Genomic DNA, 17,018 nt, shown 5'->3' with positions numbered 1-17,018 from the left:
TCTGAGCCACACTGGAAGAAGAAGAGTTGTCTTGGGCCACACATTAAATACATTGTGGCATGTAATCACAAAAATCTCAATGTTTTAAGTAAATTTACGATTTTGTGTTGGGCCTCATTCACAGCCACCCTGGGCTGCAAGTGGCCCACAGGCAGCAGGTTGGACACCCCTGCAGGCCTAGATTATGAAAATAGCTATGCATTTCTAAACCTGTGCTTTTTTCTAAATCCTTTTGTCCCACTCCCTCACACCTACGCCCGATTCTGTCATGATGAAGTTCATGGCCCTGCAACAGGGAATAATGTGCGGAGGAACACAGAGTGAATGTGGTTAAGGATGTCACACATACAAAACTGGGGTAAAAGGAACAGATGTTAAATGTTGTGGTTGAAGAGCAAATACAGATGAAGTAAACTTTGCAGCTCTTCAAGACTATTTTTGGCATTCATTTTTATGTCAAAGGTCATATAGCAGGTCTATAAAAGAAAAGGACTAGACTTCTATTCTCTTTATGCAAGAAACTTATATTAGTGTTTTTCAGAATGACCTTCTGTGATTTAGGACACTTTACAAACCCTGCCTTTCTAAACCCCAAATTCATTGAATCAAATCTCTGTTTATATCAGGTGGAAAGGGCAAATGTGTGCAAATTAAACCAAGTCATAAGTAATTTGACCAAGCTGTGGCTTAGCTGAAAAAAAAAAAATTGGATACTACTACCTGTGTGTTCTCAATGGGTATCAACTAGAAAACTTGGGAATGGGGAATGGGGGAATGGAGAATTATTTTTTCATACTTGTTCCCTCTATAAATCTCAAGAGATTTGTATCTGAGGAAAGTGGGGGGGGGTAGCATGAAGGAGTAGCATAATTAAAATGCACAAGTAATTCAAAATATAGTATTACTAGAACAACTTTATTTTCCAAATATCTTACCAGTCACTGATATTTCTTTCTTAAAATTTAAGAGTTGGGCACTGACTGGTGTGGCTCAGTACATTGAGCACTGTCCTGCGAACTAAAAGGTCACCAGTTTGATCCCTGGGCAGGGCTCATGCCTGGGGGGCAAGTCAGGTCGCCAGCTGGGGGCGGGCAAGAGGCAACCGATCCCTGTTTCTCCCACACATTGACGTTTTCCCCCCTATCTTACTCCCTCCCTTCCCCTTTTTCTAAAAATAAAATCTTTTTAAAAAATGTAAGAGTTGGGGAGCCTCATCTGTTGCTCTGTTCCAAGGTTCTATAAAGATTTCCCTTGCTTTTGGCTTCAGTGCATTAAACTTTATGACCTTAAGCTAGCACAAGATTACTATAAATTTGTCACTCTCAAACCTACAGGGCTAGATCTTTACTCCGTATTTAGAAAGCAGAAGGTAAAAAGAGCCATCATTTTGCATCTGAATGTCACTTTTATGTGACAAGAGGAATGGAACTATCATTTTTAAATGTTCTGATATTGGAAACAGTTTAAGGGGTAGTTATAAATTGATCATGAGACACTGGAGTCAAAGAGTGTAGAGAGTGCTAAGAAGTAAGGAGAAAAGGAAAAAGGGAGCAGCAGGGATTTTCTGCCATTGCTAGCCGTATGGCCTCGGCCGACTCAACTCTGAAATCTGTTGTTACGCATGTGGGGACAAAAATAAAGCCTTCCCCGCTCAGTGCAGGGAATTTGGAAGGATCAGATGATATAACGGTACTACATAGATGATGCTTGCATTTCTACATTTAGCTATCAAGGAATTTTGCTATTCAGGAATTTTAGCATTTATTTTTGAACATATTATGGTACAGGAAATTTTATGTAACAAATAATCACAAAACACAAGAACAGATGCAGGGCATTTCAGGTACTACCCATGTAGAATGCGCATCCTTATTTTTACCTCAAAAATTTGGGCAAATGTGTGCATTATACATGGCAAAACACGATACTTTATACAAATTTTGAATCAAGCGGTGGGCGTAGTCACATCATTTACCCCAGAAGAGGGCACCAATACCCAAGAAATGGAAGCTGCTTCAGATGAAAGAGGAACACGCTTCCAAGGTTTCAATGGGAGTATTTGTGGAGGCCAACAATATGGTCATTAGTTTGCTTTTGATACCCAATTACGGTTTCATGATTCTCGTGTCTCTCTTCCCCAGCCCCTTTTAGGCACTAGTCTATCTTCCCCGTTTCCCAAAAGCCCTCTGAAGATGGGTTTTCAAAAAGTAGTAGTTCCCAATCTTTTCACTACTACAGCTCTTTCCATTGTTTTGATCTCATGGATCCAAAATATTTTGAAATATTTTGTATGCTAAATTTCATTTAGTAATAATTGACTCATAATCGCCCTTCTCATCTATAAATAAGATATAAAAGCAGTTTAACAATGTCACACCAGCAGGTGATTGACACTGGTGTTATTGGGCTGGTATCACCTGAGCAATGACAAATTTAACATTTCAGTTAGCAAGGAGTTAGGCAAAGGAAATGTACAATTTTTATTAGGACCGTTGAAATATTGAAAATAGCTTACACTACAAATTAGTAGTTACAAAACAGTCACAGGGATATAAAGTATACAGCATAGAGAATATCCATAATATTGCAATAACTATGTATGGTGCCAGGTGGCTGCTACTGGAAATATCAGGGGAACACTTTGTAAAATAGATGATTGTCTAATCACACTATGCTGTATACCTGAAACTAATACAAAATAATATTGAATGTAAGCTGTAACTGAAAAATAAATTTTAAAAAAATAGCGTACAGCCCTGACTGGTGTGGTTCAGTGGATTGAGTGCGGGCCTGCGAACCAAAGTGTGGGGCAGTTGGATTCCCAGGCTAGAGCACATTCCTGGGTTGCAGCCCAGGTCCCCAGTAGGGGGCGTGCGAGAGGCAACCACACATTGATGATTCTCTCTTCCTCCCTCCCTTCCCCTCTCTAAAAATAAATAAAACCTTTTTTATAAAAACAGCTTACAGAAGCCAGCTGCTCCTGAGGATTCCTAGGGGTGTGAGTTCCAAGACTGAGAGGGCAAACAGGATCTCACATTGGGTGAACGTCTACAATAAGCCCCTGCTTTGTATACTTTATCCCTATTGGTAGCATAAAATAGTAACTGAAAACGTGTTAGCCAAAAGCATAACTTCGCCAGGCATGTTTAGATTTTCCTTTTTGTATGTAGGTTCAATACCATCTGTATCCCATTAGTAGTGGCCAACAATACTGAGTGCGTGCATCCATATCTAATGCTCTTGATCTGCTTGCTATCTTCCTGCTTGCAGCCATCTGGACCAGTGCATGGTGACAGTTGCTCCTAGTGTGTCTGGGGCCTTGAAGCTGGAGTAGAATTGGATTGGATCTCCTTGCCCAGTAATTTGCTACAGTTGCCAGTTTCTGTAACATTCGTGGAGTGATCTCCATCCTAACAGGATGACATATTGCCCCTCCATAGTCAAAGTATTGACCAAGGGTCTTCCTCACAGTCCTGGTTTTCTCCCCAAAGATCTCAATTTCGTTGAGCAATGGAGGGAGAGCTAGTGATCGATCCATGCATTGCTCCAAGAACATTTTGATTGTGTAGTAAATTCTCATTTGTGCTACAGTTGCATCAAGTCTAATCTGGTCTAGTAGACTTGCTCGGGGATTCAATTCACCATCTAACATTACAAAAACAAATGACCCAAACCTTTACTGACCATTGAGCCAATCAATAGCCAGACCAGCTTTGTAGTTAAGCAGATTAGCACGCTCCCCATGGCCTGGGCCTTGCAACATTACCATTAATGTCTTGAGCTGCTTCTGAACCTGAAGACTAGTGGCTTCAATCTTGTCACTGGATCTGATGACAACACCTATTAAGAGATCACATCAATGCCTCCTGATGGAAGATATTTCAAGGGATAAGAACTTTCCATTTCAGTTTTTCCTTTTAGGTTGGATCCATAAAGATTTGTTTTAAGTCTACCTTCAGGTGGGGCCACAAAGTATGATTCTTTTGATACCCCTGCAGCTATAAAATTCTCGTGTAATCCATCAAACAAGAAACAGAGGAATACAAGACTGCCCATTGCAGGGTGGAATTGTGATCTGTGAGATGCTTCTAGCATCGATTTGGCTGCTCTCTCGACGTCTTCAACCTCTCCTATGCCGAGGTGTGGTTCGCCCGAGTCAGTGCAGGCTGCTTGCCTTTCCGCAGTTGACCGAGGTCAACTGACACATCCAGAGTATCATCCAAGGTGGTCAATTGATCCAAACATACGTAATTGGTTATATTTCATATCAAGAGTTTGATTGAAAATACATTCTATAATCTTTAACTAAATTGAACCTCTAAATGGAGGAACTCCAGATAACCTGGCAAAAACAGGGGACCCTGCATAGTAGTCCACGTATTTACCTATCACACAAGTTTTGTGAATATAATTATACACACATATATTTGTAACAATATTAGGTGCCTGCTGCATTGAGCACTTTCAACAGATTATCTTCAAATCTTACAACAATGTATAACACAGATATCATTACTATCTTTCTTTTACAAATGAGAAAACTGAATCAGAGAAGTCTGGTAACTTTCTCCATCACACAGTTACCAAGTACTGGAATTGTGATTCAAACTTGTCTTTCTCCTAAGTGCAGGTCATCATGCTGCCTCGAGAGGCCAGTTTTCTCATTAGAGAATAGATGGACAAGGAAAAGAAATCAAGAACTAAAATTTCCACATACAAAAATTAATATTGGGCCCTGGCTGGTGTAGCTCAGTGGATACAGCATGGGTCTGCGAACCAACAGGTTGCCGGTTCAATTCCCACTCAGGGCACACGCCTGGGTTGCAGGCCAGGTCCCCAGTAAGGGGTGCTCGAGAGGCAACCACACAATGATGTTTCTCTCCCTCTGTTTCTCCCATCCTCCCCCTCTGTCTAAAAATAAATAAATAAAATCTTTAAAAAAATTAATATTGGGGAAAGTGAAAGTCACCTATTTTAGAAAATAACCTCCTAAATAACAATTTAATAACACATACACCCATCTTTAATATCTGTAGTCATATGTTGTGTTTAATACAAGATAAGTTTATTGGTTTCATAACAGGGTCCATTTAACACATGTAGAGTGTCATAATGCATCCAGGGGCAAAATTAGACAGCTTTCATTAATCCCTAGTTGTGGCTAAAGCCACAAAAAAATTGGATTTCTCAATCAACAAAGAAACTTGTTCAAATCCAAAAATCAAAGATAGAACAGAGTTGTTGGTGCTCCTTTTTCCAAGGATTGGCAGGGATTGAGGCAGGAATGGAGAACTGAAAACAATACTCAGGAATCTTACATGAGTTCAGTATTTCACTGAATCTTTATTTAAAAAATATTTTATTTATTTATTTTTAGAAAGAGAGGAAGGGAGAAAGACGGGGAGAGAAATATCATTGTGTGGTTGCCTCTCACATGCCCCCTACTGGAGACCCGGCCAGCAACCCAGGCATGTGCCCTGACTGGGAATCAAACCAGCAACTCTTTGGTTCACAGGCCAGCACTCAATCCACTGAGCCACACCAGCCCGGGCTCTTTTTTTTGTCTTAATTGAGATATATTTGACATATAACCTTCACTGAAGCACCAAACCTTACCGTTGAAAGGAATCTTCAAAATCATCTAGTTCAGCCATCCTGCTAAACTAAGTACTGGAAATACCTCTGCAATGTCAGCCCATGCGTCACCAAGCCTCTACTTGAGTGCCCTAAAAAATGGGAAATTCATTCATTTACAAAACTGCTTATTTCATCTACAGGTAGTTTTGACTAATGGGACATTCTTCTGACTGAGCTAAATCTCCTAATTTCCATTCACTGATGCTAATTCCAAGATACAAGACCCCCTAAAAAATGCCTCTCCCACAAGGTTTTTCTACCCAGATTACCCTTCTTGGTACTTTGTCCAGGGTTTTGAATGCCCTTGTGGCGACCACAGCTAATCTTGGATAGGTTGGTCAGGGCCACTGAAAACCAAGAGTCAGTACTGAGTGGTCCAACCACTGCAAAACAGAGGAGTGTATCTGATTTCTCCTCCTCTGCATTCCCACTGGGCTTGGATGCAGCGCTACGCCGTGCTGTGCTTCATCTGGCCTTCACTGTTCCCAGGCTAGTGAGGGTTGGAGAGGCACTCTCCAATTATTCAATTATCCTTGAGATCTAAGGCCTTGACAACTTTTAGAAATCTCTTAAGAGAAACATCCCTCAACCATAAGTCAACAATAGCATCTACATAAAACCTGTCTTAACTGTTCCACCTTCCCCAAACCCAAGAGAACTAACCATTCCACAGCTTGATCTGAAAAGGCCTGCCAGAAAAAATTCTGGCAAAGCTATGTAGGTCTTACCCTGAGCAAGCAGAAATGGATCCAACGGTTTCTCTTCTAAATCTCTAACTCAGAACTTCCCTTTTACTCACAAGCCATTTGCACCCATTTTGCTTCCCTTCTATCTCCACGCCATCTGAGAACATACTGACTTCCCACTGCCACGCTCCAGAGAGAGCCTCAAATGTGGGGAGGAACAGAGAAATGGGGGAGCCAGATGTTTATTGCCACAGGTATTTTGGACACTGCCAGTCAGTCACCATGTGGAGCCACTGCCCATGTTCAAGCTGGTCACAGAAAAGATCTTGGCAGTAATGATAGAAGGAATTCTTGTTGCAAAGTACCCAACACATCTCTGTGAATTCTTTCTGATAACAATAAAAGACTTTAGTTGTAAACAAGTGTCTTTGCAACCCTATAACACTATTTTCTGGATTTTTGTGTTGAAATCTGGTGAGATTCACTTAACATAGAACCCAGTATTATTGTGGGCAGAGAAAGTCACACTGGGTAGTAAGTTAGCATCTTATGTATTTGAGAAACTAATGAAAATTCAAGATAATTACATTTCATTGGAAGAGGACAAAGAAGTCCATGTGTTTTTTTTTTTATTGCAAACAAACAAATTCATGGTAGAATAAGCTTTAAAAGAGCTTTAAAATGTCAAAAAAGGGGGGGAAAGTCATTAACTAGAACAAAATATGTAATGAGATTAACAAAATACACACTTGGCTTTAGAGAACTCTTATATACTCTTGATTAAAACATCTGATATGATGCTGTATATTTTCACAGAAAACAAGTTGCCAAAAGAAAAATAAGGATTAAACGTTTATAACTGGGGTTAGTTGTAGTAAGGAACTGGGTGTGAGTGTTTGACCGCTCTTTGTGCCTTCCAAGTTCTGCAGAAAATTCTGTCTTCTTTTCAGTCCATCCACAATGACTGAATTATTAGATGCCAGACTCTGTGTCCTAAAAACATTAAAAATACAATTATTACCATCAAAAGGGGCTGAATTTCTTTGTAGCAGTATAACATTTACTAACACTAGACTGCACTTATCAAATAAGTTAACCTTTAAAAATCTAATAAAGTGCTCCTTAAATTTTATTTTCTTAAATTTAATAGAGTCCAATTTATCTATTTTTTTAAAAGATTTTATTTATTTATATTTAGAGAGAGGGCAAGGGAGGGAGAAAGAGAGGGAGAAAACCATCAATGTGCAAGAGATACATGGATCAGTTGCCTATGCACATCCCCAGTTGGGGACCTGGCCCGCAACCCAGGCATGTGCCCTGACTAGGAGTTAAACAGGTGACCTTTCAGTTCACAGGCCAGCACTCAGTCCACTGAGCCACACCAGCCAGGGCACTCTTCACATTTTAAATGCTTCGCAATAGCACCTCAATTATTTGACAGCTGCTCTCCAAGAAATTCACATTTTCTCAACAACATCTGTTCTCAGAGCCATTATCAAGTATATTCTAGTCAGAAATAAGTTCCTGCCCTGGTTGGGTAGCTCAGCTGGTTAGGACATCATTCCAATACACCAAGACTGTGGGTTCAATCCCCAGTCAGGGCACATATAAGAATCAACCAATGAATGCATAAATAAGTGGAACAACAAATGAATGTTTCTCTCTCTCCCTTTCTCTCTGTCTCTAAAAATAAATCGATAAAAGAAAAAGAAATAAGTTCCCGAAAAACTCTTCTGTACAACTAAATTAAGCAACATAATCCTTTATAATTTGTTTTTTAAGAAGTCATATGGAAGGGAAGGGCTAACTACAGTATTTTTCATATTGAAAATGTTCCCTTCCTTGGAGCTGTAAGGTATGTTAGTCCCTTATCTAACACATCTGCCTTGCTTCAGCCACGCTGGGAATTTTGCTTTGACATTCCCCTTTTCCCACTTTCCCTCCTTTTTATCCCATGTCCCCTACATTAAAATATGTCTCAACAGTGTGTCCTCCAGACCTGACCGTGTGGCTCAGTGGGCTGGGCATCATCCTGCAAACTGAAAGGTTCCCAGTTGAATTCCAGTTAGGGCATATGAGAGGCAACAGATAGATGTTTCTTTCCCTCTCTTTCCCCTCCCTTTCCCTCTCTCTGAAAATAAATAAATAAAATCTTTTTAAAAAATATGTCCTCCAGTAAGTCTCCCACACAGCCCATCACTCTTAACTCCACACCTCTTTGGCAGTTATGAAGAATTTATGTTTTGTTCTTGTGTTCAATTTGTCTGTTTATTATTTGTTGGTCTCCTCAACTAAATTAAATTATAAGCTTCCTGCAGGTAGCCACAATATCTTGCTCATTTCTGTCCCCCCAATCCTTATGACAATATATAGCACGTAATCGATGTTCAAATGCTATCTTCCCTCCTTTTTCTGCACATGTCTTTAAGGACTATAGTTTTAAGTTTGTTTTTTTAAAAAAACAAACACCATAAGCAACTTTAAGAAATTAAATTTCTCAAGATTTCACAAATTTAAATTCTCAATTGCATATCAAGAAGTAATTTCCCTTATCTATTTTTGGTTTGTTTTTTATTTTGCTTAGCTTTTGACAGAGAGAAAAACAGGGAACCACGGCTTACTCATTAAAACCACCACTGTCTACTTCAGAGACAACATGTTTTGATAATTTAAAGACTTACGAGACTTCCAGCCAACATGGAGGCATAGGTAGACACACTGTGCCTCCTCGCACAACTAAAAGGACAATTTAAAAACAAAAAACAACCAGAACTGACAGAAAATTAAACTCTATGGAAGTCTAACAGCCAAGGAGATAAAGAAGACACATTCATTCAGACTGGTAGGAGGGGTGGAGACCGGCAGCTGGGCGGAGAGGACTCTCGGCAAAACGGTGGCTGGCAGACCCTGTGGTCCCATATTTGTGTGCAGATAGACCGGGAGGAATGTCGGGGGAGCAAAGCAGACCACGTAACCCAGGGCTCCAGCGGGAGGAAATAAAGCCTCAAACCTCTGATTGAAAACCCCATAGGGGTTGAGGCGGCAGCAAGAGAAACTCCCAGCCTCACAGGAGAGTCCGTTGGAGAGACCCACAGGGGCCTAGAGCATGCACAAGCCCATCCACCCAGGGGATCAGCACCAGAAGGGCCCACTTTGCTTGTGGGTAGCAGAGGGAGTAACTGAAAGGCAGCAGAGAGTGGAATAAGTGCCATTGTTCCCTCCCGGACCCCTCTCCCACATACATCAGAGCACAGCGAGATGGGTTGCCCCACCCTGGTGAATACCTAAGGCTCCACCCCTTCATGTAACAGGCGCACCAAGACCAAAAAAAAAAAAAAATGGTCCAAAGGAAAGTACAGATAGAAAAGCTCCAGAAAAAATACAACTAAGCGACGAAGAGATAGCCAGCCTACCAGATGCACAGTTCAAAACACTGGTAATCAGGATGCTCACAGAATTGGTTGAATTTGGTCGCAAATTAGATTTTAAAAATGAAGGATATGCTAAGTGCAATAAAGGAAAATGTACAGGGAACCAATAGCGATGGGAAGGAAGCCGGGACTCAAATCAATAGTATGGACAGAAGGAAGAAAGAAACATCCAACCTGAAAAGAATGAAGAAACAAGAATTCAAAAAAATGAGGAGAGGCTTAGGAACATCCAGGACATCTTGAAACGTTCCAACATCTGAATTATAGGTGTACCAGAAGGAGAAGAAGAAGAAGAAGAAATTGAAAACTTATTTGAACAAATAATGAAGGAGAACTTCCCCAGTCTGGCAAAGGAAATAGACTTCCAGGAAGTCCAGGAAGCTCAGAGAGTCCCAAAGAAGCTGGACCCAAGGAGGAACACACCAAGGCACATCATAATTACACTTCCCAAGATTAAAGATAAGGAATCTTAGAAGCAGCAAGAGAAAAGGACACAGTTACCTACAAAGGAGTTCCCATAAGACTATCAGCTGATTTCTCAAAAGAGACCTTACAGGCAAGAAGGGGCTGGCAAGAAGTATTCCAAGTCATGAAAGGCAAGGACCTACATCCAAGATTGCTCTATCCAGCAAAGCTTTCATTTAGAATGGAAGGGCAGATAAAGTGCTTCTCAGATAAGGTCAAGTTAAAGGAGTTCATCATTACCAAGCCCTTATTATATGAAATGTTAAAGGGATTTACCTAAGAAAAAGAAGATAAAAAATATGAACAGTAAAATGACAGCAAACTCACAGTTATTAACAACCACACCTAAAACAAAAACAAAAGCAAACTAAGCAAACAACTAGAACAGGACAGAACCACAGAAATGGAGATCACATGGAGGGTTATCAACAGGGGAGTGGGAGGGAGAGAGGGGAGAAAGGTACAGAGAATAAGTAGCATAAATGGTAGGTAGAAAATAGACAGGGGGAGGGTAAGAATAGTATAGGAAATGTAGAAGCCAAAGAACTTATATGCATGACCCATGGACATGGACTAAAGGAGGGAAATATGGGTGAGAGGGGGTGTACAGGGAGGAGGGGAGTGAAGGGGGGGAAATGGGTCAACTATAATAGCATAATCAATAAAATATATTTTTAAAAAAGAGAAAAAAAGACTTACTATGAACCAAAGTATTGTTTTAAGCAGAAAAGATCTGTTCCCCAGTAAAGAAGTAAAAATGGCCCTGGCTGATGTAGCTCAGTGGATTGGGTGCCGGCCTGTAAGCCAAAGGGTCACTGGGTTGATTCCCAGTCAGGGCACATTACTGGGTTGCGGGCCAGGTCCCCATTAGGGGGTGCATGAGAGGCAACCACACACTGACGTTTCTCACCCACTCTTTCTCCCTCCCTTCCCCTCTCAAAAAAATAAATAAAATCTTTTTTAAAAAAGTAAAAATTTTAAAAATGCATACTTCTAAATATTTAGCCTGTTATAAATAACCAGAAACATCTGCAAATATTTATATGTAAAAACATTCACTGCAGATATATTATAGCAAAAAAATGGGAATAATCAAAATGTCAAAGGAAGGGAAAGAATGGTTATATACATAATGGAGTCTGCATAATGGAATACTAAGCAGTCATTAAAAAGAATGAGTTGGGTCTGTATGTATTGATTGAAGGATAGCCATGATAAGTTAGATGAAGAAAGAAAGCCACAGCTCTATATGATTTGTTGTTAAAAAATAATTACATTACAAATGCATAGGAAAAAGTCTACAAGAATATACTAAACTATTAACAATATTTAGATCACCTCTACGGAATGGGAATAGAAAAGGTAGATACCAAACTATTGAATGGAGATTCCCAGTTTTACTTTTACACTTCTGTATCAGTCTACTCTTTCCAAAAAAGGTAAACAATATTTTAAACATTTTATTTCTTTTTAGAGAGAGGGAAAGGGAGGGAGAAAGAGAAGGAGAGAAACATCACTGTGAGAGAGAAACATCGATCTGTTGCCTCTCATATACACCCCAACTGGGGACTGAGATCACAAACCAGGCACGTACCCTGACTTGGAATCGAACTGGTGACCCTTTGCGGAAGGATGTCCAACCAAGTGAGCCATGCCGATCAGGACAAGAGGTACACAGTAAGTTTATTTAATGAAAAAACTGTAAGGATATATGCCAAATTTTAGTATGACCTTTTAGAAAACTATTTAATAACATGAGAGGAATGATCATGATATACTGTTAATTGAAAAAAACAACATATGAAATAGTAACTACAATATGAGTCCAAAAGAAAACTATATAGATCGATATGTTCAGACTGAAGCATTATAAATATACTAAATATAAAAGAACTTTTAAAAAAGACTTTATTTATTTATTTTTAGACAGAGAGGAAGGGAGGGAAAAAGAGAGGGAGAGAAATATCAATGTGTGGTTGCCTCTCACGTGCCCCCTACTGGAGACCTGGCCCACAACCCAGGCATGTGCCCTGACTGGGAATCGAACCAGTGACCCTATGGTTCACAGGCCAGCACTCAATCCACTGAGCCACACCAGCCAGGGCTAAAAGAGCTTTTTAAAGAATGTAGATGATAGGGTGATTATAGGTATTTGTTAAAATACTTTCCAGTACTTCTCAAATATTCTATTTTATAATCTGAACAGTGTTATTCAAACAAATTGGCCTGAAAAATATTAGTGGAAAGGAGCTACATCTCTTTCTCGACCTGTGTAGAACCAGGAATATAAGTGAAAACTTGCAACCCTTGGGTCAGGCAGTGCTTGGTTTATAGCAGTTCCTTCCTTTTTAAAAAAATAATTCAAGATTTAGTAGTAATGGCACAGTCAAATTTTGGCTCACATTAAAAATAGACTGTATCAGCCCTGGCTGGTGTGGATCAGTTGCATGGAGTGTCGTCCTGTAAAGCGACAGTTCGCGGGTTTTATCCCTAGTCAGGGCACATGCCTAGGCTGTGGGTTCGGTACCTGGTCAAGGAATGTACAGGAGGCAACCAGTCAATGTTTCTCTCTCACATCAATGTTTCTCTCCCTCTCTCCTTCCCTCCCTTTGCCTCTGTGAAATCAATAAGCATGTCCTCCGGTGAAGATTTTTTTAAAATGAACTATATCTTATTATATAAGAGGTTTCATTGTAACTTTATATCACTTTTTTCAGTATCATTATAAAAAGTTTACTCAGGAGTATCCCACTAGGTAACTCAATATTCCCTTGATTTTAATCATTCCTGTGGGACAGCGGCCAATCACTCTGATGCACACTTACCGTGGAGAATCTATTCCACTGTCTCCTGCCAGGCTATGATTTTCCGTTCCTTCCAGGTGTTCATGTCGGATATCCTGAGCCATCACTGGCATATGTGAAGTGCTGAAAAGTTCTAACTTTTGTGTGAATTGTGTTCTCATTTCCTGAGGACTCTGAGTCCTGCTAGCTGGTTGCTTTCCTGTGTCGCCAACAGAGTCTTGTGGGGCTTCAGCCTCAGAGCTGGCTTTCCTTGTGCTGTAGTAATCAAACATACTTCCACCAGCGCACGCTGAGACCCGCGTACATTTAGCAACACTGGGTTCCTCTTCATAGTTAAAACCGGACTGGGTCACTGACTTGAGGCCACAGCTTTCCGCAGAGAGATTAGGGTTTTGGCCCTCCCCCGGCTTAGTGAGCAGCCCGGAGGGTTTGTAACATTCGTTTCCTCTAAGCGCCTGAGGCTCAAAACTCTGTATTTTGCTATTGTACTCAGTCAGAGATCTTTCAGTCCCCTTTTGTTTTCCTAAAAGATTCCATTCGCTTTCCCCGGTAAAGGAATACCGAATGTGGCCAGGCAGCACTTGGCACAAGTCATCGTTCTCAGAAAAGTCATCCTCCTCGAGATATAATGAGCTGCAGGCACCATCATCATCCTCCACTTTATTCTGATACAAGGCTTGGTCATCGTCAGAGAGCATTTCATTTTCCAGACTCTCAGGCTCTGCTTCCTGCACAAATGCCTTTCTCATTAGTGTTTCCTCTGAGTCCCTGTCTTTTCTCTCGGGTTGTCTCACATGGTTCACACCAAGTGGATAATCCAAAAGACCAAGACTTTGGAACTGGTGTGTTGTTTTATCAACTAATCTCCAAGCAGATGATGCTTGGTCTAAAGCGAAGGCTCCTGGCGATGGAAGGACCCTCTGTGTTTCTCTTGCCTCCCCTAATGTGTCAAAATGAGAATAACTTTCCCTCAAGACTTCAGGGATTACCTTGTTTTCTGCACCATATACATCACCTGTCAACATGCTTTCCCTGAAGGAACAGCATCGATTATCATTCTGCAAAACACTGCACTGAGAGTAACTTAAGAGGTGATCTCTGAAGTCATCACTGACAGCTCCGACGGTAGAGTTATGCACGAGAACGGGTTCTGCCCTCAGTTTGTCGTTGCATTGTTCACCACAGGGCTGTATGGCCTCCCTCTCACAGATTCGTGAGGAATCTAAAGATCTTGACCTTTGGAAAGGCTTTCCCTTTGGTCTAATGTGACTGGATTTCAGATCACTGGTCTTCTGGCGGTTGTGCCTTTTGGTTATTGGGCTCCTTCGGTGAGACAAACCCTGGAAAGGATTACTGATTCGTTTTTTGTAAATCAAATGGGAACCTCGCTCTGATGGGTCCTCCCCGAGTGGTTTCTGAACTACTGCTTCATTTGGGCTTTTAATTCTGGGGGTGGGCTCTGTAGCAGGGAGCTTGGGGTGTTTCTCCAGTCTAATGCTTGCTGGCTGAGGCTCACTTCCCTGACTCCTGACTTTGTGTCTGTCCCTGTGAGAATGGCCCCGCCTTCGAGGCTTTGCAGACCGGCTCTGCCTTTTCTTTACCCCCTCTCTTGAAGGATATTTCTGCCCAACTGTTAGCTTATCAGTGGAAGTGCCCTGGCTATTATATTTTTTCTGTTCTTCATATTTTTGCATTAGAACAGTATGTTTGATTAAGTTGTCAACAGTCAGAATGGGATTAATTCGTTTGATTATCTCGTGTTCAATGTCTCGAGGGATATTGTCCAAGTTATCTTCATCTCGGACAGGCCATTCTTCCGGTGGGAACTGGGCACAGAAACTCCTGTGCTCGGTTCTGGACTTCTCCTTTCTGAAAATACTGCGCCAGAAGAGGCTGAAGCCAAACTTCTTGCCTTTGTCTCCAGCTTTTGTGCATGGGAAAGGTTTGGTGCTCTCAGAGACGTGACCCTCCTCCCACACAGAAACTGCTCGATTCTGTACCAAAGATCTGGATTCCACAGGACCTTTCTGGCCTTTTCTAGTCACTTCTGGAGCAGCTGGGGGTTCCCGCGGATCCTGAGTGCACGCATCAGGGAAACACTGGCAAGACTGACAATGGGAAACGGGGGCAGCATTTTCTTTGGCTAAGTCTGCCAACTCCGCACAGCTCTCCATGCTCACCAGATACGTGACGCGAGCTGGCGTCGCACGCCTTTCATCTGATCGGACTCTCCTCTTTTCTTGGGGGGTTGTATTGGTGATGAAGTAAGTCTGGGGAGTAACTATGAAATATCCTTCTCCAGTGTGGTAAATCTTCCTTTCTTTAATCAGAGTTCCCAGAGTGGTATAGAGAATATCGTGAGATGGAATTGCAATGCCTAAAACAAAAGCATTTTAACTGTTAGATTTGGAATAAGAAACACTTTCATGAGTAAAGTCAGTAACACAGAAATGACCACGCATTTGCTTGATGAACCTAGAGCTAATTATAACACAATTAATATACATAATTAAAACGCCAAAGAAGCATTAACAATCATCATTCAATTGAGTACAAGGAATATAATTTGGCCCACACAAAGACATATGGCTAGGGTAATAGTTAAGTAGAGAAAAATAATCTGAGTTCACTAAAATAAAACACTAAGTTATACAACCCATTATAAATTTAAATTCTACCTCAGGAAAGCATTTGTAGGAGGAAACATCGGAGTTTTGGAAAACCAGTTCAGCCCTGACTGGCGTGGCTCAGTGGGTTGGGCATCATCCCACAAACCAAAAGGTCCCTGGTTCAATTCCTGGTCAGGGCACATGCCTGCATGCAGGCCAGTTCCCCGGCTGGGGGCGTGAAAGAGGCAAACCGATGGATGTTTCTCTCACACATCAGTGTTTGTCTCCTCCTCTTTCTCCCTCCCTTCCCCTCTCTCTAAAAATAAATACATAAGTTCTTCAAAAAAAAGAAAGAAAGAAAAGAAAAAGCAGCCTCATAGCTTAAATCTCAGGAATCTAAAGAGAAAAAATGAAAACCAGTTCTTGCTTGGGTGAGGGCAAACTACCTAAGATCTAGATTATGGTTGTTTTTCAAACTGGGAAGGTAACTAATAATTTTAAAATAAATTTCCTTTTCCAAACAGCAGGGTTCAAAATTATATTTATATTGTGAGAAGAATGTTCAAGTGTAAGTAAGTGTGTAAGTGTAAGTATAAGTATAAGTATAACACTGGAAGAAAATACATCAGTATGTTAACTTCAGTTTCTTTTGGGTGGTGATACTGTAAGTGGTTATTTTTCTATATTTTTTAGATTTTTTAATAATAAGCATATTCATTTCATAATGAAAAAAATTAAAAATAAAAATTTTTCCTACGCAATGGGGTATCATGCAGCTACAAAAAAAAAAAAAAAAAAAAAGGGGATCAGCTCTGGCTGGTGTGGCTCAGTGGATTGAGTGCTGGCCTGCAAACTGAAAGGTTTCTGGTTCAATTCCCAGCCAGGGCATATGCCTGGGTTGTAGGCCAGGTCCCTAGTTGGAGGGATGGGATAGTGCTGGGGAAGAAGCAACTGATCCCCATTCGGTGTTTCCCTCCCTCTCTCCGTCCCTTCTCCTCTCTCTATGAATAAATAAACAAGTAAATAAATGAAATCTTTAAGAAAATGAGATTAATATATGATGATACACAAAGATCTCCAAAATATGTTTGCAAGTTAAAAAAAGAAAGGTACCAAGAGAATGTACAAAATGATCCAATTTATGTTATACAAAAAAAGAATACATATACTAGAATTTATGAAAGTATACATAAGAAACTATAGACAATAGAAATTATTGCCTCTGGCCCTGGCTGATGTAGCTCAGTGGATTGAGTGCTGGCCTGTGAACCAAAAGGTCAGTGGTTTGATTCCCAGTCAGGGCACATGCCTGGGTTTCAGGCCAGGTCCCCAACTGGGGACAAGCAAGAGGCAGCAGATCCACGTATCTCTCCCACATTGATGTTT

At 40.8% G+C, this 17,018-nt stretch overlaps 1 protein-coding gene across 1 annotated transcript in view; it reads right to left on the bottom strand.

Moving 5' to 3' along the window:
- Positions 1-1,783: 1,783 nt before the first annotated feature.
- The window catches only part of STOX1 (storkhead box 1), a 62,320-nt gene continuing 47,085 nt past the window's right edge, over positions 1,784-17,018 (bottom strand). Inside the window, exons 3-4 of the mRNA XM_053923182.1 lie at positions 13,045-15,400; positions 1,784-7,316 (exon numbers count right to left, since the gene is read on the bottom strand). Coding sequence (XP_053779157.1) covers positions 7,169-7,316; positions 13,045-15,400 — 2,504 coding nt within the window. The 3' untranslated portion in view covers positions 1,784-7,168. The remainder of the gene's footprint in view (positions 7,317-13,044; positions 15,401-17,018) is intronic.

Source organism: Desmodus rotundus, chromosome 4, assembly GCF_022682495.2.
Source record: "Desmodus rotundus isolate HL8 chromosome 4, HLdesRot8A.1, whole genome shotgun sequence".
NCBI lineage: Eukaryota > Metazoa > Chordata > Mammalia > Chiroptera > Phyllostomidae > Desmodus > Desmodus rotundus.
Note: the sequence above shows the minus strand (reverse complement) of the source record. Positions and strands in the feature narration are given on the sequence as shown.